At 36.5% G+C, this 20,081-nt stretch overlaps 1 protein-coding gene across 1 annotated transcript in view; it reads right to left on the reverse strand.

The window, feature by feature from the left end:
• DSG4 (desmoglein 4) overlaps nt 1-18,812 on the reverse strand; it is a 35,917-nt gene extending 17,105 nt beyond the window's left edge. Inside the window, exons 1-8 of the mRNA XM_032293117.1 lie at nt 18,510-18,812; nt 10,406-10,441; nt 8,751-8,882; nt 7,028-7,183; nt 6,546-6,690; nt 4,734-4,900; nt 4,345-4,479; nt 3,277-3,462 (exon numbers count right to left, since the gene is read on the reverse strand). Coding sequence (XP_032149008.1) covers nt 3,277-3,462; nt 4,345-4,479; nt 4,734-4,900; nt 6,546-6,690; nt 7,028-7,183; nt 8,751-8,882; nt 10,406-10,441; nt 18,510-18,557 — 1,005 coding nt within the window. The 5' untranslated portion in view covers nt 18,558-18,812. The remainder of the gene's footprint in view (nt 1-3,276; nt 3,463-4,344; nt 4,480-4,733; nt 4,901-6,545; nt 6,691-7,027; nt 7,184-8,750; nt 8,883-10,405; nt 10,442-18,509) is intronic.
• Between the last annotated feature and the right edge of the window lie 1,269 nt (nt 18,813-20,081).

Consider the following 20,081-nt stretch of genomic DNA (forward strand, 5'->3'; position numbering starts at 1 on the left):
CACCCACCTAATTTTTGTATTTTTAGTAGAGATGAAGGTTTTGCTTGTTGGCCATGCTGGTCTCAAACTCCTGACCTCAGGTGATCCACCTGCCTTGGCCTCCCAAAGTGCTGGGATTATAGGCATGAGAACTTCTGAGAAGTGCCTGGCCTGAGAACCTCCACTCTGGTGGAGAAATCTCTTGTGCTTTTCTTATGTATATGCACAAATGCACTTTTGTTTGTAAGAGTATTAATAGTTCTCTTCCCATTGAATACAGTGTCATGAAAATATACTAATGTGTGCCTAAAGTTGTATAAATTAAAGATCTCCGCATAATCTAGGAACAGGAATTGGTCTGGGGTCAATCTTTCCTCTAGGAGGGAAAGCCAAATAGAGTAAAGGCAGAAAGTGATTCATTCATTCTTTGCAAGTGGGACCCTTTAGTCAAGATTTTCTGATTGTGTGCAGAGGTCAGGATTGTAAAGAGCAATGGAAACCCTTTAGTCAGGACTTTCTGATTGTGTCCAGAGGTCAGAGATTATAAAGAGCAATTACCTTGGAGTCTCTTTGTAGAGTAAACTCAGTCTCTGCAGTTTAGGAAACCAATGAGGAATAACCACCTAACAAGGTACACAGGCATGTGTTAGAGTGGGTGGGGGCGTGGCCTGCAGTGATCTAGAGTGAGGCTCTGGAAGGGCTCAGGATGAAGATAACCCACCCAGAAATGGATTTGGCTTCTGGCAGGCTTTTGGCTTCTGTAAATTGTAGTATAGAAGCTAAGCTTAGATTTTCACATTCAAGTTTTTGTTCTAATTTAATATATATAACACTGCTAATTCCAGTGGGGACACCGATTCATTTTAGTACTAAGTATGAAAGAGGGAGAAGTTACAAGTCTCCACAGAAAAGGAGGATGTGATAGCAGTTTTTTACAGCAGGGGAGTGAAGAAATGGTCAAATGTCTGCCCAAGTGTGTGTGTTCTGCTCTCCGGGAAGGCTCATTTTCTGGTACAAATGTGTCTGGAAGAGAGAAAGAGGGCACACGTAGTTGGGAAGGAGTGTGTAGTGGTGAATGGACTTGGAGGGAAAATCTCAGGGTGCTAGTTCTTTCCTAAAATCGGTTTTACTGGCTCCCAATTACACAGTGAGCCATGAAGGTGGCAGTTAAATATGACTTTGGGACCCGAGAGTTCTGGCTGGATCTTGTCTCTGACATTTGCTATCTGGATAAATTGAGACTAGCTATTTGTCCTATTTGATTTTGTTTCACTTTCTCTGAAAATGGAATTACTGGCTAGGTTCGGTGGCTCAGGCTCATAATCCCAGCACTTTGGGAGGCTGAGGTGGGCAGATCACTTGGGGTCAGGAGTTTGAGACCAGCCTGGCCAACAATGGTGAAACCCTGTCTCTACTAAAAATACAAACATCAGCTGGGTGTGGTGGTGCACAACTGTAATCACAGCTACTCAGGAGGAGGCTGAGGCATGGCAATTGCTTGAACCCGGGAGGAGGAGGTTGCAATGATCACACAACTGCACTCCAGCCTGGGTGACAGAGTGAGACTATCTCAAAAAAAAAAAAATGACTATATTTAAATCCCAGAGCTGTAAGGATTAAATGAGATAATATATGTGAACCCTCTGGATATACTTTAAAACAGAATAGTTGGTGTTTAGTAATTGCTTAATAAATGTTAGAATTATTATAAAAATAGAGAATCAATTTTTTTTGGTTAGAATTACAATTGGGTAGCATTTTTCCTCAGCGTTGAAATAATCAATATATATATATACACACATACATATTTATATTGCTTGTATTTTCACATATACTTATCAATAAATACCAAAAAGAAGTTGTTGTTGACAAAGATATTTTCATTTTTCTGAGACCATTCTCTTGTTAAACTGTAAGTTCCTTGAGAACAGGGACCATATCTTATTCACCTTCACTCCCTTAACACATAGTAATTCTCAATAAATCTTTTTTTTTTTTTTTTTTTGAGAGGGAGTCTCTCTCTGTTGCCCAGGCTGGGGCGCACAGGGGTAAAATCTCGGCTCACTGCACCCTCTGCCTCCTAGGTTTGGTTTCAAGTGATTTTCATGCCTCAGCCCTCCTGAGTAACTGGGATTACAGGTGCCTGCCCCACATCCATCTTCCAGTACAGATGTGGTTTCACCCTGTTGTCCAGGCTGGTCTTGAACTCCTGGTCTCAAGTGATCTGCTGCCTTGGCCTCCCAAGTGCTGGGATTGCAGGCATGAGCCACCGCTTCCTGTACCGCCTGCAAAATGGTGATTCAACTGATCCTCTTTATAAATTATTCAGTCTCAGCTATTTCTTTATAGCAACACAGAAACATCCTTATGCGCTTGGATAGAGAAGAGTAGTAACAGTGAAGAATCACACTGTAAATTCCATAATCACACTGTATAGCAAACTAAAAATATGTGTGTATGTATATGTCATAATATATATTTCCTAGCTATTAGTGTTGTTTATGTTAATAGCAGCAATTTCCTTTGATAAAAAATAACAATTTCCCTATTACATTAATGTTAATCTGAATCTTACTGGTTTGTGGTTTTGTTTCTAATTATAAATTTTTCAGTTTTATCGTTGTCTGTGAATTAAAAGTAATTTAAGAAAAATTAATCTCTAGAAAAAAAATCAAACCCTGTGTTTCAGTATTCAAGGTTTTCCGTGGATCGATTCCAGCTTGACTTCTCTGATCTCACTTCTCATTACTTCCTACTTGAATGCTTCACTGCAGCCCCATGGGGTTGCTCTTTGTGCCTTGACCATACTTCATGTTTTCTTTATCTGTGTGTTTGTTTTTATTACCCACATTAGCAATCTTAGCTATAACATCTTGCTTAAACTTTATTCCCTGCATGAAATCTTTACAGACAAATCTAGCTCAGAGGGATCTCACCATTTTTTATCTCATTCGTTATTTCAAATTTCACTCCCTTGGCAATTAATTATGTTTTATATCATGACATTTGCACTGTTTATTATACTGTGAACTCCCATGCGTCATCTAAGTTGGGGATGCTTACCTTATCTTCACAACTAAATATTGGGCACTGTCAGAACAAAACAGCTTTCTTATTTTTCTTGGTAATAAATTTTGTTTTGCTAGCTGAGCGATTCAGACTGACACAGCAGTTACTTAGGGCCCTTGATATAAGCAATATTCAAAGTTATGAAGTACTTTGTTTGAAAGCAGATCCTGTCTCTAAGGTCATTTAAAACTTCTTTGGAAGAAAATATTGTAGATCCTTATACTGTACCTTGACAACCTTCAAAATGCCTTCATTGGTTTTTGGGTCTGTTTGAATATCGAACCAATTCCCATCATTTCCAGAGAGAATTAAATATTTTGCCAACCAATTATCGGTGCCTTCTTCATCAAGATCAATTGCTTGTAATCTTATCAGTTCTGGACTTAAGCAATTCTCTTCAATACTTGCTGAGTACTAAAATGTAGAGATCAATTTTGTAGTCAACAAATTTTCAAAAGAAGAAATGTATTTAAGAAGACATAATTATTATTTAAAATACTAACAACAAACTATGTCAATGATTTTTGCCTTATTAAATGCCATTGTCCAGTCAGAAAAATAAAAATAAAATATATAAGATAATAAAACTGACATTCATGTGCTATATGTAAAATCAAGGTCGAACTGTGATTTTGTTTCTTTCTTTCTCTTTTTGCTTACTGCTAATTTTCTTTACTCATTTCCTTTAAATAGGGGATCAGATTTTTTTTCTGTAAATAGTAAATATATTAGATATTGTGGGCCAGAGAATTGGTGTTTCAACCCCTCATCTCTGCTGTTGCAGCATAAAGCACAAAGCCCCCACAGACAACATGTAAAGGCATGAGGACAGCTAGGCCCCAATAATACGTTTCCTTTTTTTAAACCAAAACAGACATGAATCTGGATTTGGCCCTTCTAGTTTGGATTTTATGCTTTTTTACACTTAGAGATGAAAATGGGAGTTGAGAATGCTTGGGACTCTAGTAGAATGTATTCAGCAAATTATGAGGCATATACAAAAACATTAATGTTGCTATGTTATTTCCGGAATTAGAGCAATAGATTTCTGTGTTTCTGTGAATAGAGAATACAGAGTAGATAGTTTGTTGCTTTCATAAAGAAGGCTTGTTTGGAGTAGTGAGTCAAGGGCAAACATACAGTTTGAAGGTATATTAGTATATATAAGAAATTCCAAAGTTTCTACAACAAAGTTGAGTATGTCCATGCATAGGACAGAACCAGGCTCATGAACCAGCATGAAAGCAAATTGATTATTGCCACTTATGGAAAAGGATTATAAGAATACAAACTTACTGAAGTTTTCTCTAAGGTGGGGAAATTATCGTTGACATCTAAAACCTTGATTCTACAGTCACACTCAGAAGACAGTCCATCCGCAGCTCCATCCCGATCTGAGCCCCTTACAACTAGGTTGTACGTACTGCGTTGCTTAATCAAGATGAAAAAGAATGTAAGACTTAGGCCTTGTCTTGAATAGAATTCAATATCTTCATGCTATTATTTTTCTTCTCTTTTATTTACATATCAAATGAAATTTATATAATTGAGCTTTTAATTTTTATTAAAAATGGATTATTTTCCTTCCCTCCTTTATATTGGAGTAAGGGTACGCATGGATTATTTTATCTTTGTCTTTTCAAAATTGAATTTTTTATTTCTTATTCATTCACACAAGGCTTTACCTCTCTGTCCAGGAAACTGGACATTGTGCGGACTTCTCCAGTGTACCTGTTCAGAATGAACATGGGTGCACCTGCAGGCTCCTGAGAGACGATCTTGTAGGCAATTTTGGAATTCAGATGATTTTCTTCATCTGCATCTGTGGCACTTAACTTTACTACCAGTGCATCTAGAAATAGACATGGAGGTGGGGAATGGTTGAGACTCTAGAATAAATTCAACAAATTTAAATAAATTCTTATATCTTCTTAGGCATAAGAAGACAGAGGGGTTGGCCTTTCTTGAATTCTCTCTGTTTGAGTTTTCTGTGGGAATATAGGACCATAACTTTCAGTTCTACCAGTCATAACAAAGGTAATTGTGGTTTACTTTATAAAACCCTTTACTGTTTTAAAAGCACTTGCACTCTTTAAATGTTTAAATGCTAAATTAGTAGCAAAACATAGTTCTCTTTAAAGTATGAAAAAGAAGTTCAACAGATTCTTCATCAGAAAGCTGAATAAACAGATTTTTATCTGTTTTATTTATTTGCCATGGTCTTGTGAAATTATTTTAAAATGCTTAAGGAAGATTGTAGTTTAATTAAATGTAACATTGTAGTTATTTATTGAACACCTATATTCTTAACTGTTACTTATCCAGAAAGCAGATAATTACTCTTGGTTGCATTGGTAGATAGCATTTTAACAAACAGTCACAAATATATAATTATTGAAAAGAGGACTTGTCCATAGCAGTATAAGAAGTTCTATACTCAGGTAGAAAGAACGGTATGCTAGGCCAATCCCCAAGGACATCAATCTACAGGACAGATTGTTCAGAATTGTCAGTCCCTGTTGTTCTTTTGCTTCCTAGGCAGTGGTACTTGGCTGTGGGTTTCAGCATCTTTTCCTTCACCAGTGTTGTCCTGAGGTGTGTTGATGAGGAAACAAAGATGGACTTTGAAGAGTCTCTCTCTTTGTGTTGCCTCTCTTAGGCAAAACCTCTTTGCCTCTGTATTGGAGGATTATCCTAGTTCAAAAAACAGATTTTGTGTTTATCTGCCTTTTCTCCTGAAATTTATTTTTCCCATTATTTCCCCCCAAATTTGTTTAGAGGTATATGGGCGACACAAATTTGAAAGGGAGAGGGACATTAAGGGATTGGGGAACAAACTGATATTCATGTGCTGTATGTAAAATCAAGGTCAGAAGGCAAAGGGAGGGGAGAGATAGGAAAGTAGATGTATAGGAAAAGCGTAAGAGGAGGAAGGAAAGAAGTTCAGGAGAACGAATGTAAAGGAAAGACAAAAGGTATTAGAACTGGAAATGGAATAAAGTGGAACGGAAAGAAATGAAAGAAAACGAGAGAATAGAATGTAGTTTGCTATGCAGTCTGTGAAGGTCAGTGATTACCCTTAGTGATTGATCTAACGGGTACAACTGCGTGCTTCCACCATCACTCTGTACCTGGGGTGGGTCAGTCAAACATTTTGAGTAATAGACCACAACAGAGCCTTCTTAAATATCCCTGGTTTCTTCCTCGGTTTGCTCACTTGGATTCACTTGTTCATGAGCCCAGTAACAATCTCTAAGGAAGGTGCTAAGCGCCTGCTAAATCCCCGCAGGGACCTTCCTCAAGTAAGAAGATATTTTATCGTTTTAGACATGATTTCTTTTTCTTGCTCAGTTAAAAGTTAAAATGTGTGGGGTTTATTCAAAATACAAGTGTGACTTTTTCTGTCTTTTACATTTCCTGTATGTCAGTCTTCTAAAGCTTTTGACCAAGAGAAGAAGCTATGGTGTGATGTAGAAAAGGAATGTCATTTTACTTACTGGCATCACTATTTTCTTCAATACTGGCTGTGTACACACTTTGTGAAAAGACTGGAGCATTATCATTTATGTCCATAACTTTGACTCTCAGCTCAAGAGGCCTTTCTAAGTCTTCACCCCGTGAATTCAGAGCCTGGCAGTAGATCTGTGGAAAGTTGGAAAAAAACTGTCTTTTTCCACCAAAGGAATTTAAGTAACATGCTTGAAAATATATCAGAAAACAGGCAAAGAGGCATTTTTTCCAGTGAATTCAGACTATAGTACAGTCAAATAATTTAAATATGATCAAGACACTTGACCACATGCACATGCAATATACCAGAGAATCTTGAACTAGAAACTTTTCTCATTCTTTCCATTTCTTCCATTTGGGTTCAGTCTACCATGTTTTATCAAATGTAATCCATTGTTTTAAGATGACATTTTTTAAAAAAGGGGAGAAAACTAATATGAACAAATCAAAACATATGGCTATGACTTACCAAGAAAAGTGGAGTTATCTCTCTGTCTACCACTGAAGTGATGTTAATTTCCCCAGTGCGAGGATTAATGGTGAATATCCCATATGGTGGTCGATCAATCCCTACCCCAGAAATTCGGTATGTAATCTTCTGGTTCAATTCACAGTCTGATCGAATCTATGAGAAAAATAGCTACAATTGTATCCAATTTAGAGCAGATAATAAATTTCAGAGTGTAGTGGAATGAGAAGGGAATGGGTTTCATAACCAAATCCACTTTGGATTGAAGCCTGGCACCATGACTTAGTCCTGTGTGACCTTGGAAAATTTACTTAACTTTGCCCAGATCAGCTTACAGTTGGGATAATAGTACGTATCACACAAATTTGTTGCGGGAATTACATGAGGTAATTGTACAAAATACACCCTTGATGCTAGCTTTGTTATTAATAATACATTGTTTAATTCTCTGAGTTTTTGGCATACACAGAAAGAGTTTCACAAAAGAAATCACAATCTTTACTATTTTTTTTTAAACTTGTGTCATATTAATAAGTATTCTACCTAGGCTGGAGTCTGAGATTTAGTCAAAATGGTAGACAAATTGAAAATATCAGAGAAATATAATGGTTAGAGATATTGGTAATAATTTTATAAATGTAAACATACTGCATCACTTTTCTGCCAAATAGATTTTATAGCAAGTATTCTGCCACATAGATTTTGCTTTAGTAGTTTTATTATCTATTGCTGATAAATTTAAACTGAAACAATTTTGAAATCTCACCTATAAAGAGAAGAGCATTCCATAAAATATTAAGATTTGTTGCCCACCCATTCACAGTGAAATAAAGACAGCTGGAAATAGAAGTTTGGTTAGCTCTACTCTAATCCAAAGGTCTTTTTTACATAGCAGAAAACTCAGGAGCCTCCCAAAATGCAAAAAAAAAAAAAAAAAAAAAAAAAAGGAATGTGCAATATAAGTGGGATAACATAAAGCTATCACTATGAGTTGAATGGAGATAGTAAATTTAAAGCATCCCTCCAATTTGGAAACATCTGAGAGAGGATAAATTTGTTTTCTTGAGCTGAGCTTGTATCTGTAACATCATTGCTGATGATTACTATATGTTTAATGTAAAGCTGGAAGGAGAAATTTCTGCAGATCACTTTACTGTTCAAGATCAAGATGACCAGAAAGAGCAAATGAAGCTATTAATGTGGATCCCATCCTTCTTAGATAATTTATTACACATTCTTTAACTCTGCTTTTTTTTTTTTTTCCAGTGGGCATTATTTGTGAAGATCTTTTAAGACTCTCTTATTTACTGGATTTAGAGATCTGGTGGGAAATTTTGATATTGTCATTACTTTCTTGGAATGAATTCATCAAGTGCAGTAAACTTAGCTTGACTTTCTGGAGGGTCAGTCTTCAGACTGTCACTATGTGAATATATTTCCTGTGTTATAGACAGGCAATAACGAGCAGAACACAAATGGATTAACAAAACCAGCTGTGCTGGAGATCCAACCCTTTCTTCTAGGATCACTCGCCATTGACTGCCTTCCCCATGTCAGCCTCCCTGCACGTGATATTCAAATCAGTGGCTTAGCAACTGGAGCAAATGACCACGTGCTGTCTTCTTAAAGAACTATGGAGCAGTGAAGCCTGCAAATCTGGGAAATATTTGAAAGCTTCCTTGCTCTGCAAAAGCATTTGTCATCAGCTTGCATTGTCACTTACTTTGGCGATGGGATTCCTCTTCGAGTTGTCCTCTCCTTCCCGACAGGCTGCAGCAAACTTGATCCACTCCCGCTTTTGTCTTCTGACTGTTTGCCATTTTGTAGTGCCATTTTCTATGTCTAATTCCTTCACCTTAAGCAAAGATGGTTTGTGTTTCTTACAGTGTTAACAGTTTTACTTAGAGAGGACATTTATTTAACATTGTAAGGTGCATTTAGAAGAAACAGTGATACTGAATTTGAAGAACAGAGAAAATTTTCAAGAATTCACAACTGGATACGTAGAGCTTAATTACTTCTGCCTGCTACATTTTTTGGAATTATCTTTCCAACTATTTGATTCTAGAGAAACAAATTTAATTAGCTAGTTGAGGAGTTCATGATGTACTATACTGTATAAATTGTACAGTTTTTCTTTTTTCAACCTGTCTTCACCATATGGAAGCCTTTCCTACCTCACCCTTCACTGAGCTTTCACCAGACTTTACGGTCTGCGGAGTTTAAACGTCAGCATTGTTCCATGCACGCGCATCCCATATAACCTAAAAGTTGAGCTGGTGAGTCGTGCTCACCTAAAAGATAGAAGAGATTTTTTTCTCTTCTGTTGATAAGGACACCACTGTGGCTAAGCACTCAAATATATTTTTGAGGAATTAGAAAAATATTATTAATATTGGAGGAATTGATGATTTCTCCAATAATCCCACGGACACCTATATAGCTTTGCAATGTTGTCATTTGTATCTCTGCTTGCTATATGGTTTTTCTTTTGTTGTCTTAAGTTCCTACTGTTGAAGTATACTTAAGAATTAAATATTAATGAGTTTAGAAATGTCACTACATGTGCAAGCATATTTGTAAACATGCATAAACTATAAATATGCATGTATTTATTTTTGTAAGTCCAAATGTACTTTCTGAAACACAGGTGATTATAAGTTTATTTAGGCTAATCTTCATTTAATTACCACTTTGGAGAAAGGAGGTGTTCCACTGAATGAAGTGTATATTAGAACCAGAGTATTTACATTATTTCCCCATTTTGATACAACTTCCTGAAATGTCCACCTATTCCCTATTTCACCAAAAAGGTGAGAAAAGTAATTATATTTTTCCCAATGATTTGAGAGGATCACAAGGAAAACCTAACTACTATAATAAAATAAAGCTCTGCCAGAGAGAGGACAGCAGCTCTGTTTCCTGAGTTCCACTCTAAACAGCACCAGATTATATGTTTTCCGTTTAGTTGTGATATACAGTTTGAATGTTTGTACTTTCTCTCATTGATGAACCATCAATTGTCTTTCTGTCTAATGTGTCTAAACAATCTCTTCCCACTCTAAAGTGTTACTTTGCTTATTTTGCTTTGCTATAGGTTGGAAAACATATAAATATAAATAAACTACCATATAGTTTGGTAAACAAGAGTTACTAAAACACTAAGTTGTTGGAAACACATGCCCTAAAAGCACAGAGATTTGGGAGTATGGGTTTCACTATTTGGGGTATGCTATTTCAGTTCACCAGAGATTCTGTCTCTTAACTTTTATGTGGATAATTACAATTTCAAATATTCTGATTTTTATATATAATACATTATAAAATTTAGTTTTTGTTTTAATTTTAAACTGAGAAAATAATTTTATTATACATTACCTCAACAATAAATTCACTGTTTACTTCCATCACCACCTGTTTTAATAGAAGGTACAACATTAGCATAAATTTGCATAATTTAGGGGAAGCCAGGTCATAAAAACATTAACGATATTCTTTTATTAATTCATTTTTAAAATATACATTTTGTTGATTATATGGAATAAACACAGCTAACACAAATGAATGATAGACTTTTTGCCCTCCAAAAAATTTCAATTTTAGAGAAGACAAACACATAAGTCTACAGCAGGTTAGGATACCTCAGTCGGCTTGCACGAGGATAGGGCAGGCAACTTGAATTATCCCAGTGAATTTCAGGAAGCCTTCCTAGGAGAGTAGGGATTTGAAAGGGCTCTGCAGAATGAGGCTATTTTGATAAGAGGAATTGATGGGGAAGAGCATTTCAGCCAGGGTGAAACAAAAACACAGTTGTGAAGGCTCTAAGTCAGTAGGTGTTCCAGAAATGGTCAATAATATTTTTGGTGGAAGGTAAGGGAACTTATGAAGAGCTGTGGGAAATGCAAGAATCTATATGCTGTTGCCTTCTGATGCCCAGTACCATCAATCAGAAAAATAGATGAGTAAGTTCTTTGTCAGTTGGAATGTATTCTACTCCTATTTCTCCTTGAACTCTGATATCATATTTCTATTGATGAATCATCCCCTCCATTGGTTCATCCTACTAGAATATATTTTCAAGCTTCAAATATATTTTAATATATTTTAAGGTTTTTACTGAGCAGCCTAGCATACTTGTCTGTAATGAAAATATGCATATGAATAGAAATTTTGTTTTATTGGAATTTCTGTCATTATGAGGCTCTAAGTGTTAAGAAACTTTTTTTTTCTGAACTGGATTAATTTTACAATTATACTTAGCATCATAATTGAGCAAACAACATGCAAATATTGAAATTTCAATGCAATATAATTAAATATGAAAGTAAAACTTTATCAGAAATGCATTGCAAATATGAGTTTGAAGTTTTAAAAAATTAGCTCATAAGTTATAAATATTACTTGTCATTAGAATTAAACAAGTTTCAGAACCAATTCTAGTTTGTTTGGTTTTGTCTTTCAGTTGTTAATACTGAGAAAACTTGTTCATAGATGACATTGGAATTTTTTTTTTCTAGTAGCAGAGTCATTAAATTCTTTAAATTTATTCTGAATTACATGACGTAAATCTATAAGGCTTAAAATGATGTTTTAATGATGTATAAGTTGGCAACTCCTTCAGATTCTCTTTTAATTTTGTTGTAAACAAATAATTGAAAATCATAATTTGCAAAAGGATTTGTTAAGTGCACTGAAATTAGCTCTCTTAGTGGGTGCGGTGGCTCACCCCAGTAATCCCAGCACTTTGGGAGGCTGAGGCGGGTGGATCACGAGGTCAAGAGATTGAGACCATCCTGGCCAACATGGCGAAGCCTCGTCTCTACTAAAATACAAAACAAACAAACTAGCCCAGAGTGGTGGCACATGCCTGTAGTCACAGCTACTTGGGAGGCTGAGGCAGGGGAATCGCTTGAACCCAGGAGGTGGAGGTTGCAGTGGGCCGAGAATGGCCACTGTACTCCAGCCTGGCGACAGAGCGAGACTCCATCTCAAAAGAAATGAACCCACTTTCCCAATACTAACAACAATGTTTTCAATTATTCTTAGTTTAATGCCCCTGATAGTTTCACAATCTATTGCAGTGCAACAAAATAATGTTTGCCATGGCTGAGAGGTGTGACTTTTTAAGCGGGATTGGGAGAGGAGAACCAGCTTGTTATTTCAGGTTCAGGTGCATGTTGATGTAGATTGACTTGAGGAGAGACTAGAAGCTGAGGATCTGGAAAATGAATGCATTCAGCAAAACACGGGTCCTGATTTGAAGACTATTAGAGTAACAATGAAGCTGATATCAAGTGTACATTTCAAAGTCCAGTGATTTATATTCCATAGTGGATATGTAGCTTTAAATCATACTTTGGCTTTATAAAAAACAATGTGGTTTATCAAAAATTTCTTGAGACATGCAGGCCCAAGAACTGAATAGTGTAGCTTTGGACAAATTCCCTCGCTTCTCCCTGTTTCAGACTCTGATCTAAATAGAATGGCCAAGGTGAAAGTGACAGGCACAGCAAGTACTCAGTATATTTGTAAAGAGGAAGGAAGAATGACAGAAGAGTTTTCTTCTGTGCTTTCGAGGGCATGTTCATAGTGCCCCGTGACATCTAAAAGTACTAATGAATCATTTTTAAGGACTTGAAAGTAACCACATCAAGTAGATTTGTCTGTAGTTTAAAGAAGGGATGAGAAGTTTTGAGCTCATTTTACCTCGCTCTTGTCCTTTCTAGAGAGCCCAGCTCAACTGAAGTAACTCCAAGAATTTTTGAGTATAAGACCCTTTTCATCCTTTTGCTGTCCCTGAGTTTTTTATTTTTAATTATTTTTAAGCCGGGGGAGTGGAATAAGACTAGAGCCCAGGGCTCTCATCTAGCAGGACCTATGCTGTGCTGAGGGAGGCTTCCATAGTACACTTGCGGTATTTCTGCTCCCTGCTCAGCTGGCTCTAAGGATGAGGGTAACAGAAGCCAAACCCTCCAAGTCCTGTCACTTTATGTACAAGTCTCCAGGAAGGAACTTGCCAGGTATTACTCCCAGGCCCTATGAAGTCATGAGCCCCATCAGGAGCCCTCACTTTCTAGGAAACACCTGTTAATGAGTGTTTTGAATGAAGCATGGAATGACATCAGCCTCCTGAACTGCACAATGTAGCATAACTGTAGGAACCTCAGTTAAATTGTGAAAAGTAGTGATGGACTCCTAGGTAATTGTGGAAATTCCTTGCCTACAAAAGTCTTTAAAAATTTTTTCTTTTTAGAGACTAGTCAAGTGCAGTAACGAGACAGGGAAAGAATAGAACAAGGAGTTTGATCTGCAAGCGACTGTGAACAATCAATTGAGAGATCTCACTACCTTAGGACCAGCCCGAAAGTCACATTTTCAGAGCAATGTGTGGGCCAGGCATCATCCGCTGATGTGGCTTGACCTGAGGCCCTGAGTAAAAGACACACACAGAGAATGGAAATGGCTGAGCCAGTCATCACAGTGGTAGAGTACTAGAAAAGGGAGTTGGAAACACATGCTGTTGAGGGAGCAGCATAACCCGGAGAGATGCGTGGTATCCTAAATGTATTACAGTCTCTGTGGGCCTGGTTGATGAGGGGTACCTGTCTCCCTTTATTTTTGGATGTCCTTTTGATAGGTTGCATTAATGGAAAAAACTTGAACAGGACTTTCAGTATAAAAGTGCTTAAGAAACTAAAATTTATGTTTGTGCTAATTTCGAGAAAGAAATGAAGAGTAAGACATAGACCTAGAAAGAGTGACATGTTCAAACAGGAGGCAAGCAGGAAAATGAAAAAAGATATTGGGATGAATTATTCAATATAAAGTGAGAATGACTAGAATTGGGCATTGACCCAGAGGGGGAAGGGAGTCAATGCTGGCAGAGTTGAAAGAGTTTTGGGTTCACATCCTGACTGTCCCAATTATAAGCTGTCCTACTAATTTATCCCATGAAATTAAAAAAACAATTGTAACATTTACCTTTCAGGACTTTTGTAATCTAGTCAAAGGGTTTTGTTAACTGTGAAATGTTTTGTTAGTGTTAGGTATTGGGATGGCAAGGCAATGGCTGACGGCTTCAGAAAACCACCAACTCCTCATCTCAAATTGAAACACTTGTGCTCTCTTTAAAGCCAACTAACTACATTAAAGTTGCTCATCAACGTGAGGGTGGGAAATATATGATGAAGTGACTTGGTAAGAAAGATAAGTTGGAAACTAAACTCATTCATTCGTTGAAACATTTTCACTGATAACGTGTGTGACAGACACTGTTCTCTGTGTGCAAGACAAGTTTTGACCTGTAATAATGTATATATTCCAGAGAGGAATAATAGGATAGGCCATATTCTAGTGTCATGTAACTTTTGGAAAATTGCAGAAAATTTTCTGGGTCTTGTCTTTTCTTTTAATACTTACTTCTAGAGAGAATACAATGATTTTATATAAGATACGGAGAAGTCATTATATAGTATGTGCTTCTTGCAGTATTGGGATAGATATTATTCTCTTACATCCTGAATGTATTTAGAGTAGTACCTACAGAACAGGGCTATTTTTTCATCTCTGTGATTTACCTTTTTGAGTAAGTAGTCAGTTTTGAAGTCATCCGCATATGTAGGACCAACTTATTAATAAGCAGTTCTTGCCTGAATAATACTTATAATAATAATTGAGGAAAGCACTTACCATCCTACCAGGTCTATGGTAGAGTGCCAAGTTCAAGTCTAATTATACCACTTTTTATAATTGAAGGTGTATCAAAAATGGCGTTTTAGTTTGTAAGCTATGTAATTTTCTGTGTAGAAAAGAAGGGCAAACATTTCTCATGCAAGTTACACCTGAAGGCTTCCCTCCAGGCACCCTCGTCGCACACCCTGTAAACAGAGCTGCTTTCCATGAGTGAGGAATTCCAACTGTGCCCCCACTTGGGGAAGGGAAGGAAACATGACCGCAGCTTAAACAATGGTTTCACTGCTCTGTAAGGAACTCCTCCGTGGATACTTAAGAACTAGAAAAGAGCCATCAGAGTAAGTACTCAGGATTCAGAAGCTCTCCCCCACAAAAAAGTATCTCTAAAAAAAGGAAAAGGGTCATAGAGTCCCAAGAACCATGAAATACTCTTAGGGCAGGACTTTTATCCCATAAGTCAATAGATAGATATTACTGAGAAAGCCATAGTAAGTTATAGATCATGGTAATACTAGATATCTCTTGAGATATAAAACTTTTTTTATATGATGTTCTCACCATGGACTCTGCAGGGATTCAAAGGCAAAAATATAAATTTTTCCACTTATTTAAAATACACTTAGTAATTCCTTAGACACTTATATCCACAAAACAATAATAGAGTTGAGATTTGCTTCGATGTAACCTTTGGGGTGATGAGTACATTCTTTCTGTAATAAGCAGTACTGAAACCAATCATTTAAAGCAATCTAGGGTATCTGTTTAGTGCAAATATAAAACCAAATCAGACAAGGTGTTTTTCTCTCCATCATTGTATTTCTGGAAATTTGCCTGACAAGTAAATAAAAACAAATTTCTGTTCCACACTTCAGAATAACACATTTGAGTGCATGTGAGAACTGAATAGATAAGTGGCTAAGTTAGTTTTAAATATGTTTTCAAATTTTGTTGCCTGCTTTCAACTTGCAATGAGATAATAGCTACATTTAGCCACCTACCTTCATTACTTTCAAGAATCAGACTATTTAATGGAGTGTTTACATCTTATATGTAGCATGAATGGCCACATATTATCTGATAGATAGTTGTCTTTTATGATCTTATCAACTTGATATAATATTGGCTCTTCCAGCTAATAACTGTCCTGCCTTAAGTAACTCCTTCCTAATAAAATCTTTATAACCTATAGCATTACCTAAATCTTCAGATTCTCTAGCCAAAGTTATGAAAACTATTTATGAGCCAGAAATGAACTTCTACTACCTAAGTATTCAGTGGGGATAATTTTAGAATTACAGAGTTCCTATAGTGGAAGCAACTTAATATCATCATGTCTAACTGTGTATTCTCACATGGGGTAAAAGGAAGCTCTGAGAAGCTAGGTGCTTTTGCCAAAGTTACACAGCCACTTTGAAGAGGAGCCGTGATTCAAACCTGGGACTTCTTAGTCTTGATTCACTGTTGATTGTACCTCACCACCCTATCTGTCTTATAGGAGAAGAATACGGTAAGCATCGTGTTAGGACGAAAATGCCAAATAACTCGTGATAAAATCAGTGTCTTATTGTAACCCAGAGTTTTGAGTACCTTTTACTGGTTAGCCAGTCAGAACTTTGTTTAAAGCACTCTTTGCGGTTGAGATGTAGCTGACACAAAGTACCTGTGAGTCTCTGAGAAGCTGCCACACCCTCATTAGTGTAAGCTACAGTGATGCCCCAGAGAGTCTTTGATTTAGTTAATGAAGAAGGGACAGAGTTTATGTTCAGGAAATTAGAGACAAGTAGGCATGCCTGCTTTTCTATAATATCTATAACATCATATAGATTCTTCTTAAACAATCCTTGCATTTGTTTCGATTTTGAAAGATGCTAGAAGTCTCTGCCTCTCAACTTCAGACATTATTGATATGGTAAGGGATCTGTTAGATATGCATAAAGAAAAAATACAGAAATAACTTTTTCACAATTACCATGAAATGTCAAACACAAAGGCTTCAATATTAATGAGGAGTAGGAGGAATTAAGTATCAAAAACACTGATATTACCAGGGAAAATAAATGAATACTACCAAAAAAAGATCATGAGAGTCTGAAATGTAATACCTTTTCAAGATCAAGGAGAAGAAGATCAACTCTTTAATTAAATAATTAATATTATCATAAAACATGCCTCTGCAGAAGGCAATGGGAGTCAAGATTTAGTGCTCAGAAGTTGCCTCTAAAATCTTGACACATACAGTTTTCCTTACAGAAAACCAAAAGTTTATTTGAGTCAAAGCATGAATATACTCATAGGAGTATAGCAAGAGGCATATCCTAGTGACTTACTATTTCTGTTGAAGACCAAGTCCGATTCTTGCCTCGTCTTTTAGTGACATTTACTTTACTTAGTAAATAAATAACGATCATTGTAACAGAATATTGACCTTCTCTCTGTTGTTTTTAAGTTTAAAAATATTTTTCAAAAATAGTCTTGTTTAATAATCTGTCTCCTAAACTCAGAGGATGCAGTATTCTACCACCGTTCTCAGGTTCTCTCCTGAGCTTGGGGTTGTGTGCCCTTTGGCAGTGTTTGGTTCCTGCACTGCTGTTGAAGTTTAGAAACGTGAATTCCAGAAGAGCAGCTCCTCTCACTGTGCCTACTGGACAACGATGTGCTCCCATCTCTCCTAGCTCTAGCTGCCTTCTGTCTCTTAAACTGATGTCCAGAGGAGTCTGGTATAATTGTCACTTGCCTAAGAATAGGATGGGAATCATTTTATAAGCTTATGTTGTAGCACCAATGTGGATACTCCTGGGAGATTGAAGTGTGGCCAGCTATCGTGCATTTGTCTTAATTTACTTTGAAAAATTTGTACAGTTTCCTAATAATCCTGTCCTCTTATCTTTCCACTTATTTTTCTCAGCTGTTTGGACTAAATTGTTCTATCATTTAATCATCAGTAGACTTAAGTCTAATCTAATCTAGTTTAATTGATTCTTTAAATAAACATTTCTAAATGAATTGGCAATAGTTTGGTGATTGGCCAGCTGGAACTTTGTTCTTCTTTGGACTTGGAATTCTCTCTTGCTAGGGTAGGATACTTGCTATGCATGCTGACTGTCTGGAAGTCACGTCACACCTTGGACACCCAAAGTTTAGAGGAAGGCAATATAATATCCAAAATGCCATGTTTACTGTAAAGAAATAGATAGTTTAAATATTTCTTTGCTGGCCTGTAGGAATGCATTAATAATTCCAGAAAAGGTTTGCCTTGGTGGCTGAGCTTCAATTTTCTTTAGCAATATCTGACTGGAAAAAATTCTCATGACTTAAATATTTTATTATTAGTTGCAATGTAATTTCAATGTATCATTCGTCCACTTTGAAAGAAACTCAAAGGGAAATGACTATTGAAAGGAAATGGGCTTGATTCACTTCCCTTCAAATTTAGAACTCATTTGCTCTGGAAGTTTTCACAGCAATCTATCTGATTTATTTATATGATCACAGAATATAAATTTTATTTCCAAGTTAAAATTTTAGAATTGTCCTAGCATTTAAAGTGAAGTAGATTATGTCTCTGAGGACATATAAAGTTAATTCAGTCAGATTCTCACTCTACTTCTCTATGGCATTTGGTCCCTCACGCACAGAGAGTTGTTGGAAATTAACAGAGGCTGGACTCCTAGAACTCTCTTTGCAGGAAGGGGATTAAAAATGGAATAAATCCCATGTAGAAAGTCCAACAGCTGACAGAGACAAGACCTTGAGGCTGCATTTCCTTCCCACGTCTTTAAATTCTACTTACCATTAGAATGATCAAAAGGCAAATGTTTCTGAAGAAGAGCCAATCCATTCTTTTGGGTTTCTCTTGTACACAAATCCTGTGAGATTCAGTTTGAGCCCTCGTCTTCTGGGTCCTGAATTCCGCTCTACAGCAAGATGTGCTTTGAGACGCCCTTTTAGGAGGGCATGGGTGATAACTCTGGTGCTCTCTGGGCAGAGAGATGAAGATATTCTATAATGACTCTGTTTCCCCACCCCAAACTCTCAGGCTGGTCTGGAAGACTGGCATTGTTTGGGCTCTGGGTAGGAATTTAGACACACCTTGATTCTTATTGCAATGAAACCCTTTGTTGGACACCAAAGGAAAGCCTTACAGAGTGAGGACAAGATTTACAGGGAAGATAGCCAATGAATAATAAATTACTCACAACATAAAAAATAATTAAAATGCTAGGGCCTATCATCATGCTGAATAAAATTAGAAGCCTTCTTCTTACTGCCAACATTGTAAAAGCAAAATTACATATACTGACAGCACATACACACATGTGTCCACTACAGAACCAACATCAAGGAATGATACTTCTAGCAGAAGCCGTTGTTGAAAGTCATCAGGTCTCAAGTATGGTGTAGGAAGAAAGAATAATGAAGCTCATCTCAATTTAGTTGATTCCTGCTTCTCTCTTTAAAATGTCTTGTGGTTGAACTGCACTCTCAATTTTAAAGATGTTCTGAAATAACAAAGTTAAGATGAAGAAACTCTGATTTAACTAGTACCAGAGTGTTTGTTTCCATACTTTGGCATTTTCTTTCTTGATTATTCAGTCAAACTTCTATGATGTGATATCTACAAAATCATTTTAAAGTAACTACTATACAACATTCTCATATCTCATGGCATTATCATCAATTAAAAAGTATATAATATGGGTGAGGAACACCTTTTAAACCATCACAAATATTTATTAAGGAGAAACTGAAGTTGGAAACATTAGAATTTAAAGGAAAAAAGCCCAGAATGGGATCTGGATATTTTTGAAAATTATTCCCTCCACATTTTTTTATGTCTCCCTTTTCCTTTGTTAGTATTGGTTTGAAATAGAGTATAAAGTCTCCTGATACAAAAATTGCAGGCTGGCAGCAACATCAATAAACTTAAAAGGAAATACAGTTAACTGTCTCTGATTGATAGACAATACATGTTGGTTGGAGAATTTCAAAGGGAGACTGCCTCTTGTCTTCATTACCCCATCGCTGTAATTCAGAAACAAGGTCGGCCCTGGTAACAGAATGTATTCTAAGTAGTGCTTAGTCTCTTGAGAAAGGTAATTTTAGCATTATTGGAAGCCAGAGAAAGAAATTTATTTTTGCATTATTTCATGTCATGTTGAATTAGATAATTTGATTTGCCTAAGAGAATTAATGAAACAAGTCTAGATCCTTATGTGACATTGCTTTTCACAAGAGAAAAACAACATTCTTATCTATTGTTGTGTTTGAAGGAGATATTTCACAAAGGTTTCTACATTTTGTTTACACTATAGATGATTTATTCTGAAATATAAGATTTTCTATCAGCTGGGAGCAGTGGCTC

Source organism: Sapajus apella, unplaced genomic scaffold (assembly GCF_009761245.1).
Source record: "Sapajus apella isolate SASKATOON/1434 unplaced genomic scaffold, GSC_monkey_1.0 scaffold29, whole genome shotgun sequence".
Taxonomy (NCBI): Eukaryota; Metazoa; Chordata; class Mammalia; order Primates; family Cebidae; genus Sapajus; species Sapajus apella.